Below are 27,804 nucleotides of genomic sequence, written 5' to 3' on the forward strand. Positions count from 1 at the left end.
TGCTTAAATTCTAGGCACAGTCCTAGGTTCTGGGGATGCAGAAGTATCACCTGTCTTGAATCAGCCCTTATAGTATGATTGGAGAAACAAATAATTGAATAGGCAACAGCAATGCAGAGTGCATTAAACAGGGACCGGTGATGATGTCTGTCTGTTGCCCAGAGCAGAACGTGTCACATGACAAAGCAGGCGCAAGCCCTCAGAACAGTGAGGCGAGGCTGAGTGTTTGGGAGAGGAGGCGAGCTCAGAAGCTGGCTAGGGACTTCTGACAAAGGCAAAGGCTGGATATCCTAAGCCAGCGGTTCGGTTAGAAATAGGACACATCATGTCAGAGGTTAACAGTAAGCAGTGCAGCAGCCCCTCGCTCCAGGACCCGCACTGGAGTCAGACTGCCTCACAGATCACAAGACCGGGCAAGTGGTAGAGACCAGAACACGGGCAGGACGCAATCACTCGGGGAGCCAGAGGGCCAGGCAAGGTGGTGAGGAAAACACCTGGACAAGGGAGCTGAGCAGCAGTTGATCAGACAACAGAGTAAGGACACAAGAATCTGGCGTGCAAGTCGATTCTGTCCTAGTCAAGAAGCTTCTAATACACGTTGTGCTGGGACAAGAAATCGTTCCAAGACCTGAGCAGCTCAGAAGATGCTGGCAAGCACACCCAAGTAGAACCCCATTCATTCTTTCTGTTTCTCTCGATAAAGCGACACAGAGAGAGACTGATTTACTCACCTGGCAACTGCATCTGGCCGTGGCATTATTCCCATCAAAAGTTTAAACCCGCATGCAAAATCTCACAAACCCGTGCTCATCTCAAAACATACGCACGAAGATTGGTGAAAGGGGGAGGGGGGTATCGTAAATAGGCGGGACATGGCTCCTTTTGAAAAGAAACTGTCTTGGAATCCGTTTCCGAAGAACGTCTAGCTCTGCAAGACTTACCACATACATGCTGCCAGAAGCAGTTTCCAACTGAGAAGAAGCCTTGGGTCCTGGGAAAGACAGAAGCAAAAACACAGAGTAAATTGTGTGTGAGGAAGACAAGTTCTTCCTTTATCCTAAAAAATGAGTGCCAAATCAGGCCGACAGCAATCCACTCCTACACAAATTGTGCCTGTAGATCTTACAATATGTGCCTGTTTTCTCCTCCCAGGAACTAGCTTTTCAGACCACTGAGAAAAGCCCACAGGTGAGTCTCAGATCTGAACAGTGTCACAATCACGAAGCGAGGCACCACTAGGACAAAGCTGAGTTTTCTGGTGGATGCTGACTGTATTCATTATCTCTAACTCCTGTCTTGAAATGTTTCACTTAAACCAAACATAAATCTTGGCTTGCTGTTGGTTTGAATTCACCAGGACTGTTCAAATGTGTCTGGAATATGCCATTTACACAGGATATTAATTTTTGAAGATACGATTTATAGTGCTTTTATCCTTCAAAAACACTATGGGGTTATTTTAATGAACAACTCGATATGGCACGGGCCTTGGGGAGGGCTTGTGGGTTGCTGACATTGTTCTATTTCTGGACCTATATATGATAGTTCTATGATATTTTGTTTTATAATCATTCATTGGGTTTATGTTTTATATTTTTCTTCATTGCGTTTCACAGTACAAAAAAAAGTTTAACAAATCTTATGGTCTGTGTTTTTGAATCTGTGAGGCCCTTCAAGAAACTCAGTAAAGTGCTAGCAAATTCAATAGCGATATTCTGTGAAATCCACTGACAATGAAAAACCAGTTTCCAACTACATAATAGTTTCTTTCATAGCTGCACTTTAAAAGTAAAGTATTTTAACGTATATTTCCACTGTCTCTTTAATGACTTGAAAACACTTCACAAACATCTTTTTGCTTTTCCTAGACTCCTGATACCCAGGTGAGGGGATGTTGGCCCACTTAACCATATCATATAAATTAAGAAAATGGGAATTCTGAAAGCAATTTTTTCATGTTTAAACTCTATCCTTTGAACTCTCACTTCTTAGTTTTGGACTTTCTGAGGAATGTGTTCCTGGCACAGTACTATCTGCCATTCATTCACCTCAGAAAAGGTAGTTGATTTCTCCAAAAGCATTTATCCTTCTGTTCTTACTCCAGGTGTGTTAGTGACAGACCGTGAGACTCGGGGGCTCCAGATTAATGTTTACTACACCAGATCTGAGTTTTTAATCCTTTCCTGAATGTTCTGCTAGTTTAAACTGGTTTTCCTGTCTCCCTTTGTTAGACTGTGTATATATCTCCTTGATATAATACTAGAAACAATCCATGTGAGTCTTATACTGCCAAGTTTAGATCCAATCAAAATTTGTGGTTTCTGTTTCAAACAAACCTTGAACCTTTGGTGTTTGGGACTGTTTAATTTTGGCACAGGTTTGCTTCCTGTTTCCAAGAATGACCTATTATTAGGCTCAAAGCCTTCTTGCCTATCTAATAAGTTCTTAGAAAGCAAATTATCATTGAGTGAGTGAATTTAGTAAGTTAAACATTCATGATAATGAAATAAAACCTGGAAGAATCTAGTAAGGAACACAAAGATGTACTTGATACAAAATAATTTGTATTTGACAAAGGTCTAAAACATCCAAAGCTAGCTTATAATTTTATACATTTAAAATACTAAAAAACAAAAAAAAACAAAAAAAAACAAAAAAAAACTAGTCCTTGAAATTGACCTCAAAGGGTTTTACTGTCAGAGAAATTCTGAAATAATTTTACTTAGTTTATTGAAACTAAAACCAAACAGGCTGGGTTAGAAATCAGGATGCACAGATGAAATTTTTCTCTGCCAATTACTAACTACTACATACAAGTTTTTAACCTTTGCTACTAATTTAACATTTTTTCATAGATAAGTTAGTATCTTTTATTTTTTAATACCAAAATACTTTATTGAATGGAATGGTGCAAATGAAGGAAGAAAGCAGAGGTGGCTGTTTTGGTGAAGCTTCCAGAAAGTGCAGGCGACACATGTGAGTGCACGGTGTTATTCACCATGGGGAGCTGTTTCTGCTGGTTATGAGGAAGCCTGCCGGAGGCTTCACTCTCAGTGCCACTGTCTTCCAGGGTGTGCCTGTCAAACATATATACCGTGATGCCAGATTTTGGAACTCCTGTCTTGCATAAGTTTATTACACAGTCATCCATTTTTTAAACGGATTTTACCTGCTTATTTAGATCATGCGTCCCTAGGAAGTCAAACAAATGGGAGTCCTTTTCGTCAGTACATCACTTTATAGTCGTAGCAGTAACAGACTCACACACGACCTAGGTGGGCTGGACACATGCCATCTCGGTCAGCCTGCATTCCCATCATTAGGGGCAGCTTTACTGATATTCTGAAGCAAATCCGGCCACCTTTTTGGTTCTTCAGGCCTGGCAGTGGTTTGGGGGCACCTGCAGGGAGTGTGTGGTCATCATGCTGGTAACTGAGAAGAGCTGGTGGCTGCACGGTAGGGGAATGGCATTGTCTTTGTGGCAGTTTGAACATAGAATGTGCTAGTAAAGCAGAGGCCTGGCTCTGAGCGGCTGATCAGGAGCAAGCCTCAAGTTCTGGCCAAGCACAGCTATAGGAGGAAACTCTGGTCACACAGCATCGGCTCACTCACTATAATTTTTATGCAGGAGTTTCAATCGTCAAAAAACTATAATAGACTTCTGCTTCCAGCCATAATGGAGTCACAGGAACCAGATATATCCCTTTCTCTTAAACAACTAGAAAAACCTAACAAAAGATGTGAAAGAATAATTTTCAGACCTTGGACAAGAAAAATCACAGGACCATTATCTCAGAGAAGGGCAACGAGGTGGGGAGCTTATTGCCTGGAAGTAGTTTATAGGTCACAGCATGGAACAATGTGGAATGTAAAAAGCACGTGGGTTTCACTCAGTTGGGGAGACAGAGACATCAGAGTTTAGGAAAGCCAAGGAAGTTAGAATTCATGGGACAGAGTACCAAAGGAAGGAAATGCACAGAAAGAAACAAAGAGTGAGAGAGAGAGTGTGAGAGAGCAAACTCTCTAAACTATACAAGGATCCCCTTAAGTCTTGGGCTGAGTACTGATGTACACACCATGAAAGGAAAACAATCAAGACCTGGGAAAGAACCTCTACAAAGCAGTAAGCTAAACAACCACCAGAACTCACACGAGGCTGGGAACATTTCTAGTTTTTACCAGTTAAAGTAGAATGGTCTTGTAGTATACAGGGCCTTGGGTAGAGTCCTCTGAAGGGTATTGCCTTAGTCATGGGGCTACATTAGCCTTACACTAAAGGTTGCTCTAGTCATGCCCTAACAAAGCTTAAAAGCAAGATTAGAAAGGACTCAGCCAATTTCCAGTATCTTAACTGCAAGCCAGAAACATACTCCTTAAAGGAAAACAACAAAACCCAGCAGATAGTAATGCAAAATTCATAACATCTGTCCTCCAATCAAGAATCATGAAAAGAAGTAGGGAAATATGATCAATAACTAGGAGAAAGATTAATCACGGACACAAATACATATGTAATGGAGACGATGGGATCAACATATATACCAAGCCATTTAAAACAACGATTTTCAATATGCTTTCACATTCAACAAGGTGGAGGAAACATGAACATGAGGATAAGAGACAAAAAAGATAGAAAAATGCTCAACTAGCCTTCATAGAGAAGAAAACTAGAGTATTCAAAATAAAAAAAAAATCATGGGTGGGATTAACGGCTGATTAGATACTGCAGAAGAAAATCTCAGGAAACTTGAAGTGACAGCAATAGGAATCATCCTAAAAGAAGCAGAGAGGGAGAGAACTAAAACTGATAAACCGAATCTCACTGAGCTGTAGGACAGTATCAACAGGTCTAATGCACATAGAATTACAGTCTCAGCAGAACAGGAGAAAAGAGAACAGAAAAAATGTTTTAAGCAATAAAGGTAACATTTTTCAAATGTGTTGAATACTAGAATGCCACAGATCAAAGAATCTAATTACCTCCCGGCAGAAAAAACAAGGAAAGCCCAAACAAGGCATCTCATAATCAAAACTGCTGAGAAGGTGAAAACCTTAAAAGAATCTAGAGTAAATGACATATGGCAGAAAAACAATGGAAATGATCACAGATTTATCAGCAGAAACCACAAATTCCATAAGGCAGCGACACTTCTCTAAAGTGCTAAAAGGAAAAAAAAGATAGTTACAAATAGAGGTACGAAGATAAGCAGACTTCGTGTCAGACACTCTATAAGCCAGTAAACAGTGCAGCTATAGCTGTAAAGTCCTGAAAAACAGAACTATCAACACAGAGTTCTACATCTGGTGAAGATACATTTCAAAAAAGCAAGATTAAATAGACTGTTAACAGACAAATAAATGTTGAGAGCATTCATTATCAGTAGGTCTAAAACTATCAAATATGTTAAAGGAAATTCTTCAGAGAAGGAGAAGAAATCAAAATAAAATCTGGATCTGTACAAAGGAATGAGGACTGTCCAGAATGGTGAATATAAAATACATTTTTTCTCATTTTTTATATGTTAAGATAATTGAATGCTTAGAGCAAAAGTAATAGCAATATATTGTGGAGTTTTGAATATATATATATATAGAAGTGAGAAAGATTTGCAACATACAGAAAAATGACAGAATGATCTGTTTGCAGAATATATGAGTAATTCCCATGAATTAATAAAGACAAAATTAACTTTCTCACAAAAGAGAAAACACAAATGGCCCAATGAACATTTGAAAAGATTCCCATGACAAATTAGAGAAATGCAGCTTGATATCACAATGAAATCCCACCTAAGATCCACCAACTGGCAAAAATTAGAAAGTTGGAGAACATTGGGAGTTGGTGACAATATATAGAAATAGAGACTCATTGTCTGCTGGTATAACTACAGTGGGGGGAAAATGCACTGTTTAGTAAAATTCTACTCCTATGTATAGTCTGTAGAGAAATTCTTGAGATCTATACAAGAATGTGCACCATGACAATCTTTGTAGTACTAAAAACTTAGAAACCTAAATGTATGCTGAAACTGAATGGATAATTATAGTATAGTCTTACAATGATACAGTATACACCAGTAAAAAAAGCAATTTATAATTACATGCAACAATCTGAATAAATCACAGAAGCATAGCATTAAACAAAAATAGCAAGTCAAGTATTGCTTATCATTTATATGATACAATACCAAAAACAGGTCAAGCTAAATAAAATACTGTCTTTCCACTAGATCCTTCAATATATTTATCACAGCAATATTAAAGTCCCTGTCTGATATATCTTACACTTGGCTGTCTCCGCATCTGATTCTATTGACCATCTGATTCTTTTCTCCTCTTGACTGTGGCCCCAAGTTTTTTTAACCACTTGGCATAGCCCAAACTTTTTTATCGTGTGCCCAGTATTGTGCATACAAGAACAGTGGAAACTGAAGAAATATTTACCTCTAAAAAAGGCATGCCCTATTTCTATCATACCACCAGTATAAAGACTGAGTCAATCTACTCTACAGATTAGTTGGGTCCTGGCTTTGTTACAGCTTTAGTTATTTGGTTCACCCCCGGACTCAACTGATTTGATGGAGAAATCAGGACCTTCTCTTCAACAGGACTTGAGATCTTTGCACTCGATAGCCTAGCGGCCAGCTCTTTGAATGTGGGATGTATCTTTTTGCTTTACAGCTTGTGAAATCCCCAGTTCTGGGGATTCTAAAGAGTTCCCTTTGCTCACTAGGGCTGTTATTGGCCTTCTGTATCCCAGGAAATTTCAGCCTTAGCCTTGGGAGGGCCAAGATGATGCATTCAGTGCAGGCCTTAAAAGTCTTGAAGAAGAGATTGCACTCTCTTGCCCTGCTTGAAGCCTTCAGCAAGCACTACCTTGCTCTCAAGGAAGGCCTGGAGATCGAGATCCTCGGAGGCATTTCTCCTCATTCTCTTGCCCTGATTCCAGCCTTCAGTGTTTTACCCCACCACTCACGGAAGCCTGTGGGAATGAGGTGGTGGGTAGGCAGAGGGAGGCTTGCTCGGGGTCTGGACTCCTGGAGATCCTAATCTGTCCCACCAGCTCACATGCAGCTTCTAAAAGGTTGTTGAAAGTTTGGCTGTTTTTGTGTCACTGTGTTCAGGGACAGACCTCTCCCTCTGTGAGTGATACATTAAAGTAGCCACGGATCTCTTCTTTCCTGGGAATGGTAATTACTTTCTGGATTTTAGTTCATTTAGCTTTCTTACATCTTTAGTACTCTGATTAGTTTTAAATACCAAAATTGTATAAGTTATCTGGACTGTTCTTGTTGTTAGAAATGACAAACTTGTGACTTACTAAATTATAAGTGGAAGCAAAAGAGGAAATTTGAGTTGTAAAAAAAGGATTCACAAACAGGTCCTTTAAAAAAATTGTATTTTTTTTTTTTTACCAAATTGAAAAGTATTGCATATTCATTATTAAAGCTCAAATTATATGAAAATTACAAAAATCTCAGATACATAAATACTGAAAGTCTCTTAGTCCCAGACTAATCACAGGTAAGAGTGTGGTAGTATTATTCTAAATAGCAAACAAATATTTGTAATCTCAAAAACAGTCTGATTCGCCAAAACTGATTTTAAACACAACTGTGTATGTTGCTTGAGCTGGGTTCACACTATTCATTTCTACATGTAATTAGGATAGATGGTATCTCCAAATAAAATTACTGTCCTGAAAATTTATGAACAGCATGCAACAACTTTCCCCTTCTCTTTTCTCAGCAAGTCTTGACCCTAGCCTAATCTTATGATAAGAAAATTTCATTGTAGCAAAATAACCTTAGCTACATTTTGACTGAAGATCTACACAGATCACAGAAAAACAGGTTAGCTGAATGAAACTGTCATCAAATTAACATGTATGCTTGATGGATGCTGTATTGAGAGAATCTCTAGAAGTTAATACCATTGGGCTGTTTTGTCAATGCAGTGATTGGCATGTATTTTTTAGTCAGAGTTCTCTAGAGAAATAAAACCAATAGGAAATACATGTGTAGGAATTGGCTTACGTTGCTCTGGAGGTCAGTAAGTCACACGATTTGCTATCTGTAAGCTAGAGACCCAGGAAAAGAGGTGGTGTAGTTTGAAGGCCTGAGCAAAAGGGGAGCTGATAATGTGAATCCCCATGGAGGCCAAAGGGCTGAGAAGAACAGCAAGAAGGGGGGTTGCTGGTGCAAGTCCCGGAGTCCAAAGGCCATAGAACCAAGAGCTCCAATGTCCTAGGACAGGAGACAATGGATGTCCCAGCACAAGAAGAGAGAGAATTTGCCCTTCTGCCTTTTTGTTCTACTCAGGTCCTAAAAGGATTGGATGATGCCTAACCACACCAGTGAGGGTGGATCTTCTTTATTTAGCCTAGTGATTCAAATGCTAATCTCTTCCAGAAACACCCTCACAGACACACCTCAAAATGTTTACCAGCTATTTGGGCAAGCATTAGTTAGCCCAGTCAAAATGACACATAAAATTAACCATCACAGAGCATGACTGCCACTGAGAAAAGAGAGAGCCATTCAATTACCTGAAAAAATTGTGGATATAAAAATATCACCTTTGCTTTGTTCATTTTTGTTGATAACTTGAACACTAGGTTTATGAACCTATTTAAAGATAACATTTTTTTTTTCCTGAGGAATTCAAATGAATAAAAAGTTTAGTATATTTCAGGAACTCTAAGAAAAATTAGAAACACTCAATACTTGAGATTAAAAAGGATACTTTGTGGCTGTGTGATGGTGTGTCCCAAAAGCTACAAAGGCACACTGTTTTTCTTAAAGAAGAAGTGTAGCCCCAATAGACCATCTCAGTTTATGTCTATTTCATTGCTTATTCTACTGAATTGTATGGCAAACCTTTACAGCTTAAGTTACTCAATCACTCAACAAACATGTATAGACCACCTGCTACATGCTAGGTGCTGTGCTAAGTGCTTTGGTGTTAGGATAGGAAAGTGAGCAAAATCAAATACAATTCTTGCCCTTGTGTTGTTTATACACTGCTTGGGAAGACAGATACTGTTCTAGTAATCACAATAAATAATGTAAAATTACAAGTGGAGATAAGTGCTCTCCTTCTAAGGAATGTGTTTTATAAAAGCATGTAACAGGAGAATCTGACCTAGACTGAGGCAGTCAGAAAGGGCTTCTTTGAATCTGAGATCTACAGCATGAATGGGGGTTAACTAAACGAGTGGAAGAGATCTGGTTTAGATGAAGTGAACAGCGTGTGCAAAGGCCACATGCTAAGTATTGTTTTAGGGACTCCAGACTAGTATAGCTAAGAGGCAGAAATTAGAAGATGATGGTTTGAGATGGGGCAGAAAGGCATGCAGAGGTTTGACCATGTAGAGCTTTAAGAGACTGAAATGTTCAAGTCTTTATCGTAAGAGAAACAAGAAACAATTAGAGGGAATCTGGGGAGGGATGGAAGGAAGCTGGAGAGTGACTTACCTAGAATAACATTTTGAAAATATCACACTATTTTCAATACGGGGAAAGTCTAGAAGGCACCAGCATGAATATAGGAAGACCAGCTAGTAGATTTTGCCAGTAGACTTGGTGGGAGGAACAGTCTTCATACTAAAGTCTTGTGAGTAAAGAATGAGAGAAATGAGCTATGATTTGAGATATTCCTTAAGAGGTAAAATTGATAGAACTTGGTAACAGTTTTGAATTGGGGGAGGTAAGGAAGAAGGAAACATCAAGGATCACTTTCAGAATGTGACTGGATGGTGAGGCCTGTACGAATCCTTAGCAGAAGATCATGAATTTAGGGGCGCCTGGGTGGCACAGCGGTTAAGCGTCTGCCTTCGGCTCAGGGCGTGATCCCGGCGTTATGGGATCGAGCCCCCCATCAGGCTCCTCCGCTATGAGCCTGCTTCTTCCTCTCCCACTCCCCCTGCTTGTGTTCTCTCTCTCGCTGGCTGTCTCTATCTCTGTCAAATAAATAAATAAATAAATAAAAAATCTTAAAAAAAAAAAAAAGATCATGAATTTAATCTCAGGTATTTTAACTATGTTAAGTTTTTTAAGTGAGTTATCAAATAAGCAATTGTATTTATAGGTCTGGAGTTTAGAAGGAATGTTCAGACTAAATGTATAGTAGTAACATAGATATCTAAAGTATGATGATGGAAGAAGTTAGGGGGAAAATTATAGAGTGAATAGAGAAAGAAACAAAACAAAGTAAGACAAAACTATGGCATATTTAGTTTTCCAAAAGTGCAATGTGTCTCCCTCCTGACGTGATGCCCTGAGAAGGACACAACATCACTTCTGTGAAATATCTCCCCACAAAGGTTTACCTGATTCTAATCATAAGGAAACATGAGACAATCAAAATTAAGGAACATTCTACAAAATAATGATATTTTTTGAAGAGTCAAGGTCAAGAAAATGAAAAGAAGCCTGAAGGATTGTTCCAGATTAAATGAGTCTAAAGAGACATAACAACTAAATGCAATGAATGATGCCAAATTGGATCCTGGAGCTCTGTAATGGTACAAGGAAAACTGTTAGGTGATAAAGCGTCTTGGCACAAATAGACAATCATTTACCACTTGATTATATATGACAGAAAGGCAGGAACCATGTCAGACTTATTCATTACTATACACTCTGTGAAGAGTGGCCAAAATGCTTCACATACGTAAGTACTTAAGAAATATTTTCTAAAATAAGGAATACATGAATAAATAGGGTATTCTTGGTGGATTTTTCGATCTATTAGTTGCCATTCTCATTTTCTGAATTTGATTGGTTTATCAGCTAGTTGCCATTTCCATTTGCTGAACTTCTTGGTTCCTACAGAATTGTAAGTGGAGAGAGGGTGTATTGACGTTGCTAATCCTCTTACTGTCCCCTGCTTCCTTCCTCTCCCCTAATGACTAAGCAATGACTTTCATGCCCATAGTCACCCTATGGACATACTCACAAGATTGAGAAATTCAATACAGCTCACAACCAGGAGAAAGGGCACTATCTCAGAAAGAGCGGAGTTTCTTCCATTGAGCCACCAGAGCTACCATCACTCCAAATCCCAAAAGGCTTTCATAACCTTAACCTGGAGGACTGCATCATCATTTTTTGTTAAAATAAGCTAGTTGGTACCTGATAACAACTATTGTGTCCTCTAGATAGTGGGACCATTTTGATTAATCTGAGTATCCCTACCAGCACTGAACACAAGTATCTTACACATGAGGAATCTTGATTATAAACACACACACACAGAGAATACATTTGCTGTCCATGCACCGCACTTCACAATAAAGACATTAATTGATCTCGTAAGCTTCCTATTAGCAAAACAGAAGGTGGTTGGGGTTGATTAGTAGAAACCTCCACTATGTTTTATTTAATTGTGCTACAGTAAAGGGGTCTGTATCACCAACCGAACAGACAATTTATGCTTCATTAAATTCTCCTCTCATTTTTGCACTTCAGGTACTTCAATTAGATGGCAGCTCTGGTTTGAATGGCTCATTCAAGCGTGACAAGATGCCAGCGAGTATCTGGAGGAGAACAGAATTAAGAGCACCCTTTACATCTGGAAGACACTACCTCTCACTTCGTATAATGCTCAATTGAACCCTGTGGCTCATAAATATTCATAAGTGTGAAAAAAATCTTGGATAAATGAACAGACATCACAGAATTCCTTGATGGGAGGCTCAACTAATTCTTCAAAATTAGAAATTTATTTTTACAGAAGTGAAATGTTTGCCTCATCTGGCACAGTTGGGGACTAAGTGGCTTAGAGATCTATTTATTTTTAATTACAGTATGCATAGAATATTAACCCTTTGGTGATTAACTATGACCCACCAAAATGTACAGCTTGAAAGATGTAAAGCTTAAGACTTTTCATTTTCTGAAATCGAATACTCTATATTTGAATATTTTCTTTGGAATAAGTTTAATTTCATGCCAAATATGAGTTAAGTTTTTATATTTATATGTATATATGTATATACACACACATATATACACATACTTAAATTTATACAAATAAGGGGAAGGTTTAAATATGTGGGGATGCTTTTATGTAAGCTCCTTTACCATTATCATAACTTCATAGAGAATCAGATAACCTGTAATTTCATTGGTGAAAAGCTGAGAATCTTAATTTTTTTTTCTTTGAAGATAATTAAGTACTAAAAACACTACAGCCTCCTTTTAAAGTATTTACAGTATTTTTAAGTTGCTTATTTTCACAAGCCAACAAAGTCATATAAGATAATTCTTCCAACTCTTATCATTTCAGTGGACATAATCATTAACCAAAATGTAGCCTCGATGACTGGACGTTCGTACTCCTTAAAAAGAAAGTTCCCATTTTCTCTGGGGTTTCTTCACGACTTTGCATATTGTGTGATTAAATACCTTCCCCAATTTATTCTCTAACTTGCTGACATCCAGATTCCTTGGAAATTGAGCCAGTAGCTATGGCACTCTTTGTTCTTATATTTTATCTTTCAAGGAAACTAGGAGCTTTAAAAAGCAGTTGAATCACATTTCTTGGTAGTACAGGTTAATTCCAAAGAAGCTCAGTGGAAATATGGAGACTTTCAGAGAAAAGATGGAAAAAAACAGAGAAGCCAACCGAGATGGATATCAATGATGCTCAGGACTTGAACTCTAGCTGATGGAAACGATTCAGCAAGCAACCTTAAATTTAATTTTCCTCTATGGAGCGGAAAACATTTTAATTTTTTTTAAAGATTTAATTTATTTACTTGAGAGAGTGAGTGTGGGAGAGAGCTAGAGCACAAGCAGGGAGGAGGGGAAGAGGGAGAAGCAGACTCCCTGCCAAGCAGGGAGCCTGATGTGGGACTTGATCCCAGGACCCTGAGATCAGGACCTGAGCCAAAAGCAAATGCTTAACCGACAGCCACCCAGGCTTTCAAAACATTTTTTTTTTAATTAGTTCATGTACTATCTCTCACGCATGAAGCCACTGAACTGCAGGTTTGGTTTCACCAGATTTCCTCTGGCTCACGGGAGCCACTGCTCTCCCCCTTCCTGCTCCACACATACTTTCCCCAAACATTCTTTATTAAAAAAAAAAAGAAAAGAAAAAGAAAAAGAAAAGCAAAGAAAGCCTCTGCTCTTCATTTTTGCTTTGCCTCCCACACATTGCTGTTAACCATTCCCAAACATAGATGGAAGACAGGCTTAGAATCTTCAACTGGTGCTTTTTTATAAGATCTCTTCTCTTTAAATACTGTGATTCATTCTTCTGAAGAAAAATTGTCCCTTTTTGAGGTTTTTCCTCTCACCAGTAATTGGTTATTTTTAAAACTTGCCATTTTGGCAGTACTACTCTCCAATGATAAAGTCCACATTGATGGAACGGCCAGTGTACAGTCAGAAAAACTCACAATTTATATTTCTCTCATGTGCCCTCTCCTAAGTAGAGAAAAAAGGGTCAAAGATGTAAAGAAACAGAAAGCAAACCCACCAATAATCTCTGACTGAAGGAAGGAAGCGGACATGAAGAGGAATAAAACAATTTCTTCAGTTCTTTATCATGCACAATTTCCTTGCTTTGCCACTGAGCCAAGAAAGGTGTGGCCAGCATGCTCTCAGGTGCGGGATTATTCAGACTACGGTTTGGCCTTATGCACGTAGGCATGCAATAAGGACACTAAAAATTCAAAATGCTTCTTGAAAATCAAGAAGAGGGATGCCTGGGTGGCTCAGCTGGTTAAGCGTCTGCCTTTGGCTCAGGTCATGATCCCGGAGTCCTGGGATCGAGCCCCACATTAGGCTCCTTGCTCAGTGGGGAGCCTGCTTCTCCCTCTGCCTGCCACTTCCCCTGCTTGTGCTCTCTCTCTCGCTCTGACAAATAAATAAGTAAATAAATCTTTTTTAAAAAAGAAAAGAAAGTCAAGAAGATTGTTCTTCACCATGTGTGTGTATGTGTGGCAGGAGTGGCCTTCCCTTTGTCACAAGAGCAACTCTTTCCAACATGAGATCATATAAAAATTTACCTAGCATCATTTCAGATTAATAGAAGACTTTTACTTAAAAAAGAAAAATGTTAATGTAGAGGAAGAAGGACATGATTGAGAGATTATCCAGAAACTAAAAATTTACAAGAACCTCACACTTTGGATCTGTCACTATTAAGCTCACCTGCCTTTATAAAATAAGTTATGTTTCCTTAGAACCAACTGTAGGTTTCCTTCTACTACTACCATTTTTCACTAGATAGAAAGATCTATATAGAGATATCCATTATAGGTTGATATAAGTGGAATTCAATATAGGATAAGAATTCTATATATATGTAATATATATCTCCATATAACAATATATGCTATAGAGATATCTACACAACTGTATCTATATATATCTAGAGAGAGGAGGGAATCAATAAACCAAGTTTCACAGGATATGGATACTAACTAATTTATTCTTGAACTAGCTTCCTATACACATATATGTGTGTGAGCACATACATGTACCCTGTATTAGTGCCGTTGTTCACGAAATGTTTTTGGATTTCCTTCTTGCAGGCAGAAGGTGGGACAGCACTTCTCCGCACCTTTGAAGTAAGATGAGGCCATGTGACTTGCTAAGCCAGCAGTGGTATGTTTCACACCCAGGTGGAAATTCTGAGAGCCAGAGCTCATCTCCTCGCATTCCCTTTCTGTTACCGTAGTGACCATGGAGGCACATAGTGACATGAAGTCTGTCAGCCTGGGCTCCTGAGTGACCTGGATGAGCACACACTCCTGACAGCCTGTGCCGGGCATGTGGGATCGCCCAGGAAAGACATTTCTGCTGGCAAAACCCTGAGGTATGGACTTGGTTATCACAACATAATCTAGTCCAGGAGTCGGTATAATTTTTTCTACAAAAGGCCAGACAGTAAATATTCCTATTCTTATTTTTTTAACAAACTTTTAAAAAATTCTTAATTTCCAGACTGTATAAAAAGAAGCTGCAGACCAGATTTGGCTTGTGGGCCTTAGTTTTCCAATGCCTGACCTAGCCTATTGAGTGTAAAAGGCATTTATCTTCTCTCTGCATCACTTTCTTCAGCTGCGAAATAGAATACAACCGTCCTAACTATCCTCTCAGAGTTTCCCCGAGAGTGAAAAAAGAAATGGACATGAAATTATTTAGAAAAAAGGTAATGTTATATGCTGTGCAAAGTGTTATTATTTCAAGTTAAACAATGATACAAAGCAATACCCAAACAAAGACGGTTAAAAAGAAACAAATTTATACGCAACTAATGAATCATCGAACTTTACATCAGAAACCGGGGATGTAGTGTATGGTGACTAACATAATATAATAAAAAAACATTAAAAAAAAAAAGAAACAAATTTTCTACATTGAATTCTATTTATTCATGAAGATACCCTATTTCATTTCGTTTTGTTTTGTTTTGAGATATCCTATTTCAAATGAAGCTCTGCTATGCCATAGCCCAACACTTACCAAGGTGCCCTTTGTAGACCACTGGTCCTTTAAGATGCCACACACACACACACACACACACACACACACACGTTAAGTTCTTTGGATGAATAAGTTTAGGCAATTCTACGTACTCTTTAACATGATATCTATCAATATCCAGTGGAATCTCTCTTCAACCCAAGACACTTTGGGCAGCCCTGCATTGCCTCTTCCTTCGTACTAAGCTCCTTGAAGTTAATTCACTGCTAGCTTAACTAGTCAAAGTCAACTCATCCTACTCCCCCAAGTTCTGCATTTATGACCCAGCTCTTGGTTTACAACATCTCCGCACAACACGCATGGCACGCACAACGCGCATGGCAACAACAGCAGTTGCTGACAATGGTAAAAATTAATTTCATGCTAAGGTGTGAAGCTGCAACAAATGCAAGTTCCCTTTGCTTTAAAAAGAAACACTCAGGAAATAGCACTGTATGAGAAAGGCAGAGGAAATACTGTTGGTTATTTGAGTTTTTACCTTTCTAGACCAAGTGGTCCATAAGAATCAAGAGAATTTGCAGTAGCACTCTATAAAGAATTTCAGGCTTTCAAGCAACAAATAGAGCCCTACAGAGACCTGGTCATCTGTGAGTGACATTATGTTATATTGGACGGCTTCCCTCCCATGTGTGATAATCATCTTGATTTGCTATGTTATCCAAACCTAATTCAGTATGCACCCCTAGAATGAGGAACAAATGTTTGCCATTCAGAACTGCATTACAATGGTTTAAATCAGCAAATCCAAGAAAGAGGGAATCATGAGACAATAAAGAAATTAAGAGCTAAATTAAATATGCTTCAGATATATACCTATATATTTATATTACGTATTTTTCCCATATACATCTATACATAATTTTATTATGTGCCTGGAAAGAAACTTGAGAAAAGTGTTAACTATGCCAGAATAGATATCTCTACTTCAATTCACATGGAATTATAGAATGTTATACTCATGATTTTGGTGATTTTCCACAAGATATAATAGGGGAAAAAAGTCACAGAGTATCTTTAAGGTGCGATGTAACGGTCTATCCCATGAACAGAAACTGCCTCCAACTGAAATGTTCTGGAGTTCTTCATGCATCCCCATCCTTTCCGCTCTGAATCACCTAATCAGTGTCAGAGTAACAGCACCACTGGAAACTAGAGTCATCATACATCCAGGTTCTTTCCCTTTTTCCTCTGTTGCACACAACCTTAACTTCATCCCAAGTCTCTCTACGCAGTGGGAGTGAAAGTAGCTCCTATCAACCATTCAGCTAAATCTCTCCATTGAATCTGACTGGGCCAATTTAGGTTATGTATTTGTGAGCAAATGACAGCCAGGGGAATGTTGTATTCTGATTGGCTTAAACACTGGTCCTCAAGCAACACTGGCAAGGAAGGTGGGATTATTGTAATTGGCTTAATTGAATCAGAAGCTGCTTCTAGAATTAGGGTCACCTCCGAAACCATATGGCTGCTGCATGTTAGGGGGTCAACCATAATATCGCTGTAACCAGCTTTTTCTGGAAGACCTATAGAGGTCTTTTAAAATAATCAGATACATGTCACCTTCAAAAATCAACCCACTCAATTTAGAGTCAGAAATTTATAACGTAAAAAATTATCTTCTCTTGCTTGCTTTCTCTAAACTAATCATGCAAATTAGCCCAGACCATGCAAAGGGAAAGAAATTTAGCTTATTTTGAGAGAAACCAAGGCTTAGAAAAGGAGGTGTTTGTTTGTTTCCTGGTTAGGAATTATATACCAGTACTGTATCCCAAAACACGGGTCTTCACCACCCACTGACGTGCCATAAGTTTGATGTTGATAAATATAAAAAGCTCTGGCTATGTAACAGTTTTAGTCACATGATATTTTAGGGTAAAAATGTGATGTTTGAGTCCTGGTTATTGCACTTCCTGGTGACCCACAGCAAGTCACTTGACTGTTCTGTGGCTCAATTTCCTGCAGTGTAAAATGGATAAAAATAGCACCTAGTTTATAGGGCTGATATGAGGATTTAATGACTTAATATGTGTCAAGGGTTTATTACAGGGCAGGATGTGGAAACAGAATTATTGGCAGTTATCATATTACTATCAGTATTTTTGTCTTCTGTTTCAAGATGGTGAGCTGTCTTTTGGAGACGTTCGAAGCTAGACAAGAAGAGAAGTGGAGACACTTTTTAAATGTATTTTCAATATTATTATTAAGAGTTTGCTTTTAACTAAACTAAACTGCATTTTTGATAATTGTGAGAAACACAAATCTGGGAAGACATATTTCAGGCAAAATGATGAAAATTCAGCACCTCATTTTGTATGCACCACGTGGCTATAAAGCTCCTCAGGACATATTCATGCTGAGTCCCAAAGTATAAGAAAGAATCCAGCTTGTTTTAAATAGCATTTGGGTGCAATTTTAATTGCCAGTTGTTCATGAATTTAACTTGAGTCTGAAAGTACAAGCTTATCTAAAAAAAAAAAAAGCCTCTATTATAAAATAACTATGTTTAAGTGATTGTTATCTTTGGAATATCCTTTTAATTCCAGTAGTTTTGAAAGACTATGAGTGGTTTATGCTGTTCACCAATAATATGATTCCAAATGTTATTTTTAAAATTGTTAAAATAATACTTAATCCAATTAATGATCTAATAATAAAACAAGTAGGACATTAACAGAGGCTACTTTGTATGGTGTGCTAGAAGGTTGAGTGAATGAGGCCAAAGTTACAGATTCTATTTATGATACGGTCTAGTCTGAAAAGCTCTGTTTTATAACCGGTGCACTTCCAGGCAGTCCCCTAGGATGGCGGGCTTTGAGGACAAAAGAGAGACTAGGCAAAGGTGGAAGGGGTACAGCCTGCATGCATACACTGTTAGAAAAAAATCCAGAGCTGGGTCTTATAGATGGTAGTCAGTGGCATTATGAGTAATAATAATTCTAACGACAGCCGCTTACTGAGTATTTATACATCGAGGGTATAAATACATGCTAGATGAGTTGGCAGATGTTTTACAAAGTTAATTTCATTTGACTTAATCTTTGCAACGACACAACGAAGGAGGTTTCACCACTCTCTTTTCAAAGATGAAGAACACAAAGCTTAGAGAGGTAAGGGGCCTTGCTCAAAATGACACAGCTGATCACTGGTAGAGTCATCGCACTGCATACAGGAAATGCTCTTCTTCGAAGAAAGGTGCTTGAGGCCAGCACCTGAGAGCAGGTGCTGGAGCTGCTGAGCTTCCTGAGCATTAATGTTGGCTTTCCAATATTTTTTGAGCTATACTCTATAGTTGCTGTTTTCCCAACAGCTGCATCAATAGAAAAAAAAAATCTAGAAGTGTGAAGAATATCTTTCTTCTGATTTTTTCCTTGGAGGAGGAAGACTGGATAATGATGGTGATTTTGATAAAATAATAATAGGTATTAGTGAATACTTACCACGGGCCAAAGCTGTTTTAGCACATTTAATCCTCCCCACAACCTCAAGTGTAAGATAGATATCATTTTATTCTCACTCTACAGATGAAGCAAATGAGGATAAAAAAGCAAAGTAATTTCCTTTAAGATCACACAACTACCAAAAGGAAGAGCGGGGACTTAAGTAACCTCCATAGAAGGTGAAAGTCCATGCTCCAGGACATAGTGACAAAAATAAACAGCAAATAAACATTTACATAATTTGGTGGATTTGTGATAAAAATTGCACCCAACTTTCTATTACTCCATCTAAATTTATCCCCCCCAATTTAGCTCTCAATGATTTATCAGTTATTTCATGGCACAGCACATTATGCCTGTAATGAAAGCCGCTGGTAGAAACACACATATTTCCTGGGAGACAAAGATGCAGGGAATGGAATGTACAAGATCCTCACACATTCTGAATGGGATGCAGATTCTTATTTAACTTCTTTTTCATCTAATTGGTGAAAAGTCATAATTGTGCTGACACTTCCCTAAGGTAGCTGTGATGTGTATAAAATGCTCAAATTTACTTACAGCATGTGTGCATTCAGCCATAAAAACAAAATGGAGAACAATTCAAATTAAATTTCATCATTTGTTCAAATACATGTCTCTTTGGTCACACCTTCTTAATGAATGGTAGCAGACAAGCGACACAGCTAATAAGTTATTTTAATAGGGTGATGTAACGGCGTGTGAACTGTTACCTCCTGGGAGAGTAAGTGACAGATTCCAGTTCTCATTACTGTGTAGATTAGTCTCAGAGAATTCATTAGTGCCCAATGTGGCAGCTCTGCTGAGTGCCCTTAATTTGGAAAAAGAGACAGGAGGCCTGTGTGTCCAAGAAACTCTAAGACAGATGAGCTGAAAATGAAGGCTTTTAGGGCAAAGGACTCTCTTGAGAAGATGGCAATTACTCACCTAGCTTTCCAGGCATCGGTGACAGCTCTCTTCTCTTCAGTCTGTGTCAGTACACACACTAGGAACAACAGCAGACTCCTGGATTTCCCCTCACCTATGGGGAGGCAGGTTTAATGCAGAATGTTTCAAAGGCACCATACATCTAGATGACTTATCTCCATTATAAACGGCTTTTTTATTTTACAGAATGACAGTGAGCAGAAGTAGCATAGAAAAATGCGATCAATCAGTAATCCTATTTTATTGTTAGGTAATATTTTTAATCCTCTCCACCAAACCACCAAGCAAGCTTGGTGTGGACTGATTTAAAAATCCACTATGTGGGGGCGCCTGGGTGGCATAGCGGTTAAGTGTCTGCCTTCGGCTCAGGGCGTGATCCCGGCGTTATGGGATCGAGCCCCACATCAGGCTCCTCCACTGTGAGCCTGCTTCTTCCTCTCCCACTCCCTGCTGTGTTCCCTCTCTCGCTGGCTGTCTCTATCTCTGTTGAATAAATAAATTAAAAAATCTTAAAAAAAAAAATCCACTATGTGCTATTTCTGCCACATGCTGGTAAAGATGTTATAAAGATATTTGAACTAGCTCCATAACAAACACCAAGTCCTGACTTCTGGACAATTAAAGGTGCCAATGTAGGACCGTTCATATTAAAAAGCTTTCTAACTTTTTTTTTTTTTTTTTTAAAGATTTTATTTATTTATGTGACAGAGAGACAGCCAGCGAGAGAGGGAACACAGCAAGCGAGTGAGAGAGGAAGAAGCAGGCTCCCAGCAGAGGAGCCCGATGTGGGACTCGATCCCGGAACGCCGGGATCACGCCCTGAGCCGAAGGCAGACGCTTTAACGACTGCGCTACCCAGGCGCCCCACTTTCTAACTTTTTTTTGACTGAAATCCTAGTAAGAAATATGTGTTACATATAACCAGTGCCCATATACTAATAGGTATTTACATGGGTGAAGTTAATGTTTCAGGACATGTGATGCACTCTTGTCTGTACTGTCCTATTTTAACCTCTTCATTTAGTTTATACAATTGTATTGTAGGCTATTCTGTCTTTTAAAATGTTGGTTTTTAAAAATGTCAATTCTGGGGCGCCTGGGTGGCACAGCGGTTAAGCGTCTGCCTTCGGCTCAGGGCGTGATCCCGGCGTTATGGGATCGAGCCCCACATCAGGCTCCTCCGCTATGAGCCTGCTTCTTCCTCTCCCACTCCCCCTGCTTGTGTTCCGTATCTCGCTGGCTATCTCTCTGTAGAATAAATAAAATCTTTAAAAAAAATACATAAATAAAATAAAAATGTCAATTCTTTTTAAAAACTGATTTTACCACTTACTAATAAGCCAAGATCTATAGTTTGAAAAACTGTATGAAAGAACCAAGGTCTCAAGATAAAGCCCTTTACATATTAATTTTTGCAAGAATTACAATTCATTTATGAGTACTTACGATAGGCCATGCACTCTGCCATTATTTCACAAAATTTCTAACTTACTCTCCACAACAAAGATAGATATTATTCTACTTTTCAGATGAAGAGAATCAAGCTTACAGCAGTAAAGAAAGTTGCTCCTGGGCCCACAGCTGGTAAGTGGCAGAGCTACCATCCTGGCACATAGTAAGCACACAATAAGCACTGGACGGACGGACGGATGGACGGAGAGATAGATGGATGGATGGATGGATGGATGGATGGATGGATGGACAGATGGATGGATGGATGAAGGATGGGTTGAAAACGAGGCACAAGCCTGTTGACCTTGGACTACTGGATGTACTGACAACTAATCCTATTGCAGCATTCCTTTCTGGACCACAGTCTAACACTATGGTTTTCAAAGACCTCAAGACAAAAATAAGAGTTTTCATCTGAAAATGCTATAGTTCTTTCTTTTTTCAGAAGGGTGAGAGTAATCATAATAATTATAATGATTGTGGCTAATACTTATTGCTGACTTAGTGTTTGCCAAGACTACTCTTAAGCTTTTTTGCATGTATCAATAAAAAATAATAGTAGCCAGCCCAGAAAGAGTGTTATGAGGATTACATTCATCTAATACTTTCATCAACCCTATGGGACAGGTATAGTTATCATCTGTTTGTAGTTGGACTGCGGCACAAAAAGGTTAAGTGACTTGCCTAAGGACACACAGCTAATAAAACCTAAGACATCTGCCTCAGAGCCTAAACTCTTAACCTTTACTCCTGATTGTAATCATTAGAGATCAGCCAAATTCTTCTTGTATCACTAAATCAAGGCTGACTGCTTCCAAAGAAAGCACAGTAAAAAGTGCTAAATGCTTTGCTGGAGTGAGTCATTCAGGATAAGCCATTTAGCCCTCCTAAGCATGCTCCTGGGTTCTTAACTTTAGAGCATTTGTCTGAGGGTTTGGATATATTGCCTATATTACCCAACACAAATATTGACGATTATGATTCCAGACTATCTTGTATTTTCATGTCTCAGTATTTTATCGTTAGTGTTAAAACATACCTTTTAAGAAATTAGTCATGATTTTTTTTAATAAAGTCAAATTATGAACTATTTGCATAGTTAACAGCAATTCATTCTGCTAAGACAATGTTGGGGAGACAAAGAAATTCATTCTCAGGTATAATCACGAGTAACTTAGGGCTGGGGAGAACTGTGGTGGGGACATTTCCTTGACAGAGTTCGAGGGATTAACAGCAGAGCTTGAAGAGGAAGCCAATTTAAAGCAAGGAGACAGGTTTACCTGCAGATCCCATGAGGAAGCAAAAGAACATAGCAAAGAAGGTTGGTGAGAAGACAGGTGAGTAATGCAGAATCCTACAAACTAATTTGTAAAGAGACTTCCTTCCTTTGGCCCCAGGTTATCTCCTACATTTGTTGAAGCCTGTAAGCCCTACCACATAAATACAGGGGATGGAACTGGTTAGAGCTTTTACAGCAGAGAAGGCCAGTGCCCAGAGATACACATCTTTCCTTTTCTACCCCGGGACAGCCCTACATTGCACTTCCTAGCCTCTTGACATTCTGACCAATGAAATGTGGATAGAAGCAATGTGCCTGGTCTCTGACAACCTCTCTTGGGATCCTCTAGTCTCTCCTTCTTACCCACCTGCTAGATGACACCAGTCTTGCGATAAAGAAGAAAGCAAATCAGGTCCTCGAATGAATGGATGGGGCAGAGCCACCCTCACAACCTTCACCAGAGAGTGACAAGAGCGAGAAATAAACTTGTATTGCATTAAGCCACTGAGATTTTTACAGCAGCTAACATTACATGCCTTCACTAAAGCAGTGCTAGAGTATGAATACTGGTCTAAATGCTCTATTTTAAATAAAGGATTATGACTGGCATTTAATGTTGTAAATTAGGAACATGGGTGTTATGCACATTTGTGGCCTGGTCTGCTCTTGTTTGGAGCCATGACTGCTCCCAGCATCCACCCTGCCACAGCACAACAGGTAGTTAGGTTGGTTCTCTCTCCACTAAACCTGATGGATCCTGCTGAGGGCCCCGCTGCCCTCCCCTTGACAAATCAGACACACAGACATACATACATACACATACACACACATATAAATATAAATTATACATATTTATTTCTGTCTCTCTTTGTACATATGAAAATATGTATTTTAATATCTCTGTGCACTCTATCTAGCCACCTATTAAACAAACAGGGCTCATTCTGATCGCTCAGATATTAATCTAGCATGACAGTTTTCACTCTAGCCTTCACTTCTGTATCTGCAACCTCTTTCTCTGACAGGAAGAACCCTGGCTCTCAGTATCACAATTTACTCATTTATTCACCCCTAATAATATACATGTACTGAGAATTGCAATGAATGAGAACTGCAATGTCCTCTATGAAGAATAACTGGACCAACTAGAGCACAGCAGTAAGGTTTTTAATCCTCTCCACCAAACTGGAGGGTATTTTGCTAAGGGAAATAAGACTGAAACAGACAAACACCATATGATTTTACTCATAAGTGGAATAAAAAAAATAAAAAGCAGACTCATACCTATAAATACAGAGAATAAACTGATGGTTGCCAGAGTGGAAGGACATGGGGGAATGGGAGAAATGAATGAAGGGGAGTGGGAGGTACAGGCTTGTAGTTATGGAATAAATAAGTCATGGGAATAAAAGGCACAGCAGAAGGAATATAGCTAAAGATATTGCGTTTTTTTTAAAGATTTTATTTTTAAGTAATCTCTATACACAACCTGGGCTCGAACTTACACCACTGAAATCAAGAGTCGCATGCTCTACTGATGAAGCCAGACAAGCACCCCTATCACCAGTGATACTGTAAGAGTGATGTATGGGGGCAGATGGCAGCTATACTTGTGAGCATAGCATAATGTATAGAGTTGTCAAATCACTATGTTGTACACCTGAAACTAATGTCACATTGTGTGTCAACTGTACTCAGATATAAAAATAAAATTAAAAAATAAAACAGATACAAACATGTTTTTCTTCACAAAGAAAAATGAACAAATAATGAGGACAAAGATAAAACTCTGAATAAAATTAATGAATTCATTGTGCTTCCAATAATAAAGTTTGGTTCAGAGAGCTGGCCTATTTAGCATTGTTTTTTGTTTGTTTGTTCTCCTGAAGCCAGCTGACAATTCTATTGGCCAAACTATGACTAAACGTTTTCACTGTATGCTGACAGGAAGAAAGCTCCACTGAGAATGGAGTTTAAGTTTTGAATGCAGAGAGTTGATCTTGTGCCTGAAGTGTTTATCTCTCTTTCTTTACTTACTGACATGTAATTAACACATTAATGATTTCAAGGGGAAAAGCATTGTCAGTCATCTCTTCCTGCCCTGAAAAAGAAATCTGATGAACAGTTTCCTCATTCAATAGAAGAATCTGACTGAAGATCCACAGTATATGCCATATAAAGTAGGAATTAGACTGGTCAGTAAAAGGCTATGGTTTGTGACATTTAAAATTTCTATCTGAAACAGTTTTTTAAAAAAAGGAATCTGAAAGTGTTGTAACTCTAGCCAGCAATTGGGCCAAATTTCTTTACCACTGTCATTGGTAATTACCTATTGATGTAAATCCACATAAAATAACTGTGACACTAAGACAGAAAAATACAGGCTGAATCTATATATAAGCTTCCTCTGCCCTACATCTCCTTCACCAATACCATTTACAACTCCTGTGGTATATACTATTAGTATCCACATTTTATAGATGAGGAAAATAAGCCTACAATGGTTAAATAATTGCCTAGGGTAACATATCTGGGCATGAGTGGGCATGTGCTGGTATTGAACCAGATCTACCTGATTCTAAAGTCTGTGGTACTCATGAACACTTTGCTATTCTTCTCAATCTTGGAATGTCATTTGTCAATTTTTTGAATAACTGTATAGCCATCTACTACACATTCATCATTTGCTTAACGAAACCTCTACCAAGTTGCATTGAGGCTGTTGCCAGTTTTTTAATATTATGGAAAAAATGCAACAGCTAAATCTTTATAGCTACTTCTTTTCCCATTTGTACAAATATATTTACCAGATAAATTCCTATGTACTGTGTAGAAAAGACACAATTGACCGATATTTAAATTTCTACATACTGCACTAATAAAAACATCTAATCCTTGATAGAAAATTCAATACATCATGACACCCAATTCTTCTAGAATTAGTTAAGCATAGTATTTCTTTTCTTTGTTCCTAGAGTGTATCAATGATCCTAGAGACCATAAAGTTGGCATGAAAACACAGCACATTGAGAGAGTGGTACATAGTTGTTCAAATATGTATACTCTAGGCCAGGATGATGTGAATTTTAACTTAGGTACCACCATTTATTAGCTGTGTAATCTTGAAAACATTATTACTATTCTCTAGGCCACAGGTTCTCATGTGAGATAGTCTAATCACTATTTTCCATAGGGCTATTTTGATCATTGTATAAGAAAATGCATGCAAAGCACTTAGTAGAATGCCTGACACATAAAAAATGCTCCAGAAATATTCATTACCAATGTATCCGTTGGTTCTGTACCTTTGTCTTTTGTGTATCTGACATCACTTTTAGTATCCAAATCTCCACAAGTTAATTTATTATTATTATCTTAATATATTATTACTTCACCCACTCATTCATTCAACCATATTTACTGACCACTTACTATGTATCAGGCACTGTTCTAGGTGTGGGCATACAGTGGGCCCATAGAAAAAGGATTCATATTTAACAGCCATCAAAGTTCTGTAGCAATCACAATATTTTAATGTATTTTAACTTAAAAAATAACATTAGTTAAAATAATATCCTCAGAAGCAGAATTTAGGACACTTAGTTATAACTCTAAAGATTTGGTGTTATTTTAAATTGATTTTGATACTTTACTAAAAATGAAAAATGACACCACAGTTTATGGGTCAATGGCTAGTGGGAATTCTTTTTACAGCTGTCTTGTGTCATTTATCTTGATCAGACACTAAAGAAGCCATTTCTGGGTAATTTACAAGATCATTGTGTCTTTTATACCCAGGCTTCTGGATCACCAAAGAATACAGCTTAACCTCTATTTTCATCTATCCACAGAGAAAAATAATATGTAACAAGGTCTCAAATTCTACATTTCAATTCATCTGCTTTTAAAATATCAGCTGAACAAAAATATCAATTGGTAACAACTGCAGAAAGAGGGAACTTAAATGTATATTTCACCAGAGATATAACTTTTTGAAAATTCAGTAATTTAGTATCAAATAGAAGATACTTTTCCTTTTAGTGTATTTCTAACCCTTCTCTAGGTCTGCGCATTATTATGCATATATATTACACATCTACATAGATACAAAAATAAATGTATAAATACAGATGTGTATATATACATATACATGCATACCAAATACCAGCAGCAGTATTTGGTGGATAAGTAGCAATCTTCTTATTGTTATTTAAGTCTATGTGTATGGTTTGGAAAAGTTAGTAAGGGATCAAAGTCTGCCCAGAATGATGTCATAACAAGGTAATATGGAATCTGATTATGTGCAAAGCTGTATATTTACACAAAGAGGTCAGAAACCAGCTGGCTACATATAAACTAAAGAAAAACCAACAAACGTCCTAAGACAGTTCTTATTCTTGATCTGCTACGGACTTGCAAGCTTAGCACAAATTTTTAAGACCCAGATATTGAGAATGTTTTCTAAGTCAGCACAAATCCACTCAAAAATTTTGTGTGGCTTGCTACCCAAACTATCCTGGAGGCAATAAGAAAATGTGTTTATTTTCCCTTTGCATGATAATATTTTAAAATTATAATATCGTTTTGAAAAATTGTAGCAACATTTTATTTCTATGATTTAGGAAAAACATCCTTACAGATTCAATAAAACAACCTGGGGTTATTTTTATCTGTATTTTATTTTTATTCTATAGATTTGAACATTTGTTCAAATTGGTTTTGGGGTGGAAACTCAATTGATGTGTCCGGACTACTGCCAATATTGGAAGAAACACTTATCTGAAAAGTCAGCTCTATGATTGTTTGCCTTCATCTCTTCTTCCTTCCTTCCCCCCGTTTCTTTCCTTCTCCTTTCTCTCATTTACTTTCATCTCTCATCTTTCTTTCTTTCTTTCTTTCTTTCTTTCTTTCTTTCTTTCTTTCTTATGACTTTAAATATTAACAACCAATATCATAAAAGATGGTAAGTAGAGAAAAACTTGGGTCACTTATAGTGCAAAAAATTCAAAATTATTGAATTGTTAAACTATTTTAACTTCACCAGGTGTATTCATTCTCTTCAAAGGACTGAAGATGTATTCTAAATTGGGTAATGTATTGATTACAGAAAGCAAAACAGGAACCAGAAATGTGATATTTCTGGATCATTCCATAAAAAAGGATGACAAATCAAAGCTGTACATTC

At 38.0% G+C, this 27,804-nt stretch overlaps 2 protein-coding genes across 4 annotated transcripts in view; both read right to left on the reverse strand.

Moving 5' to 3' along the window:
• The window catches only part of VCAN (versican), a 178,142-nt gene that overhangs the window by 134,684 nt on the left and 15,654 nt on the right, over window positions 1-27,804 (reverse strand). For all 3 annotated transcript variants that reach the window (XM_040622121.1, XM_040622119.1, XM_040622117.1), the window contains exons 2-3: window positions 19,889-19,982; window positions 942-991 (exon numbers count right to left, since the gene is read on the reverse strand). In XM_040622121.1, coding sequence (XP_040478055.1) covers window positions 942-991; window positions 19,889-19,904 — 66 coding nt within the window. In that variant the 5' untranslated portion in view covers window positions 19,905-19,982. The remainder of the gene's footprint in view (window positions 1-941; window positions 992-19,888; window positions 19,983-27,804) is intronic.
• Window positions 941-27,804, reverse strand: part of XRCC4 (X-ray repair cross complementing 4) — a 271,809-nt gene continuing 244,945 nt past the window's right edge. Inside the window, exons 10-11 of the transcript XR_005832450.1 lie at window positions 19,889-19,982; window positions 941-991 (exon numbers count right to left, since the gene is read on the reverse strand). The gene's annotated coding sequence lies outside the window, so the exon portion shown is untranslated. The remainder of the gene's footprint in view (window positions 992-19,888; window positions 19,983-27,804) is intronic.

This window comes from Ursus maritimus, unplaced genomic scaffold (genome assembly GCF_017311325.1).
Source record: "Ursus maritimus isolate PB19 unplaced genomic scaffold, ASM1731132v1 scaffold_5, whole genome shotgun sequence".
Classification (NCBI taxonomy): Eukaryota; Metazoa; Chordata; class Mammalia; order Carnivora; family Ursidae; genus Ursus; species Ursus maritimus.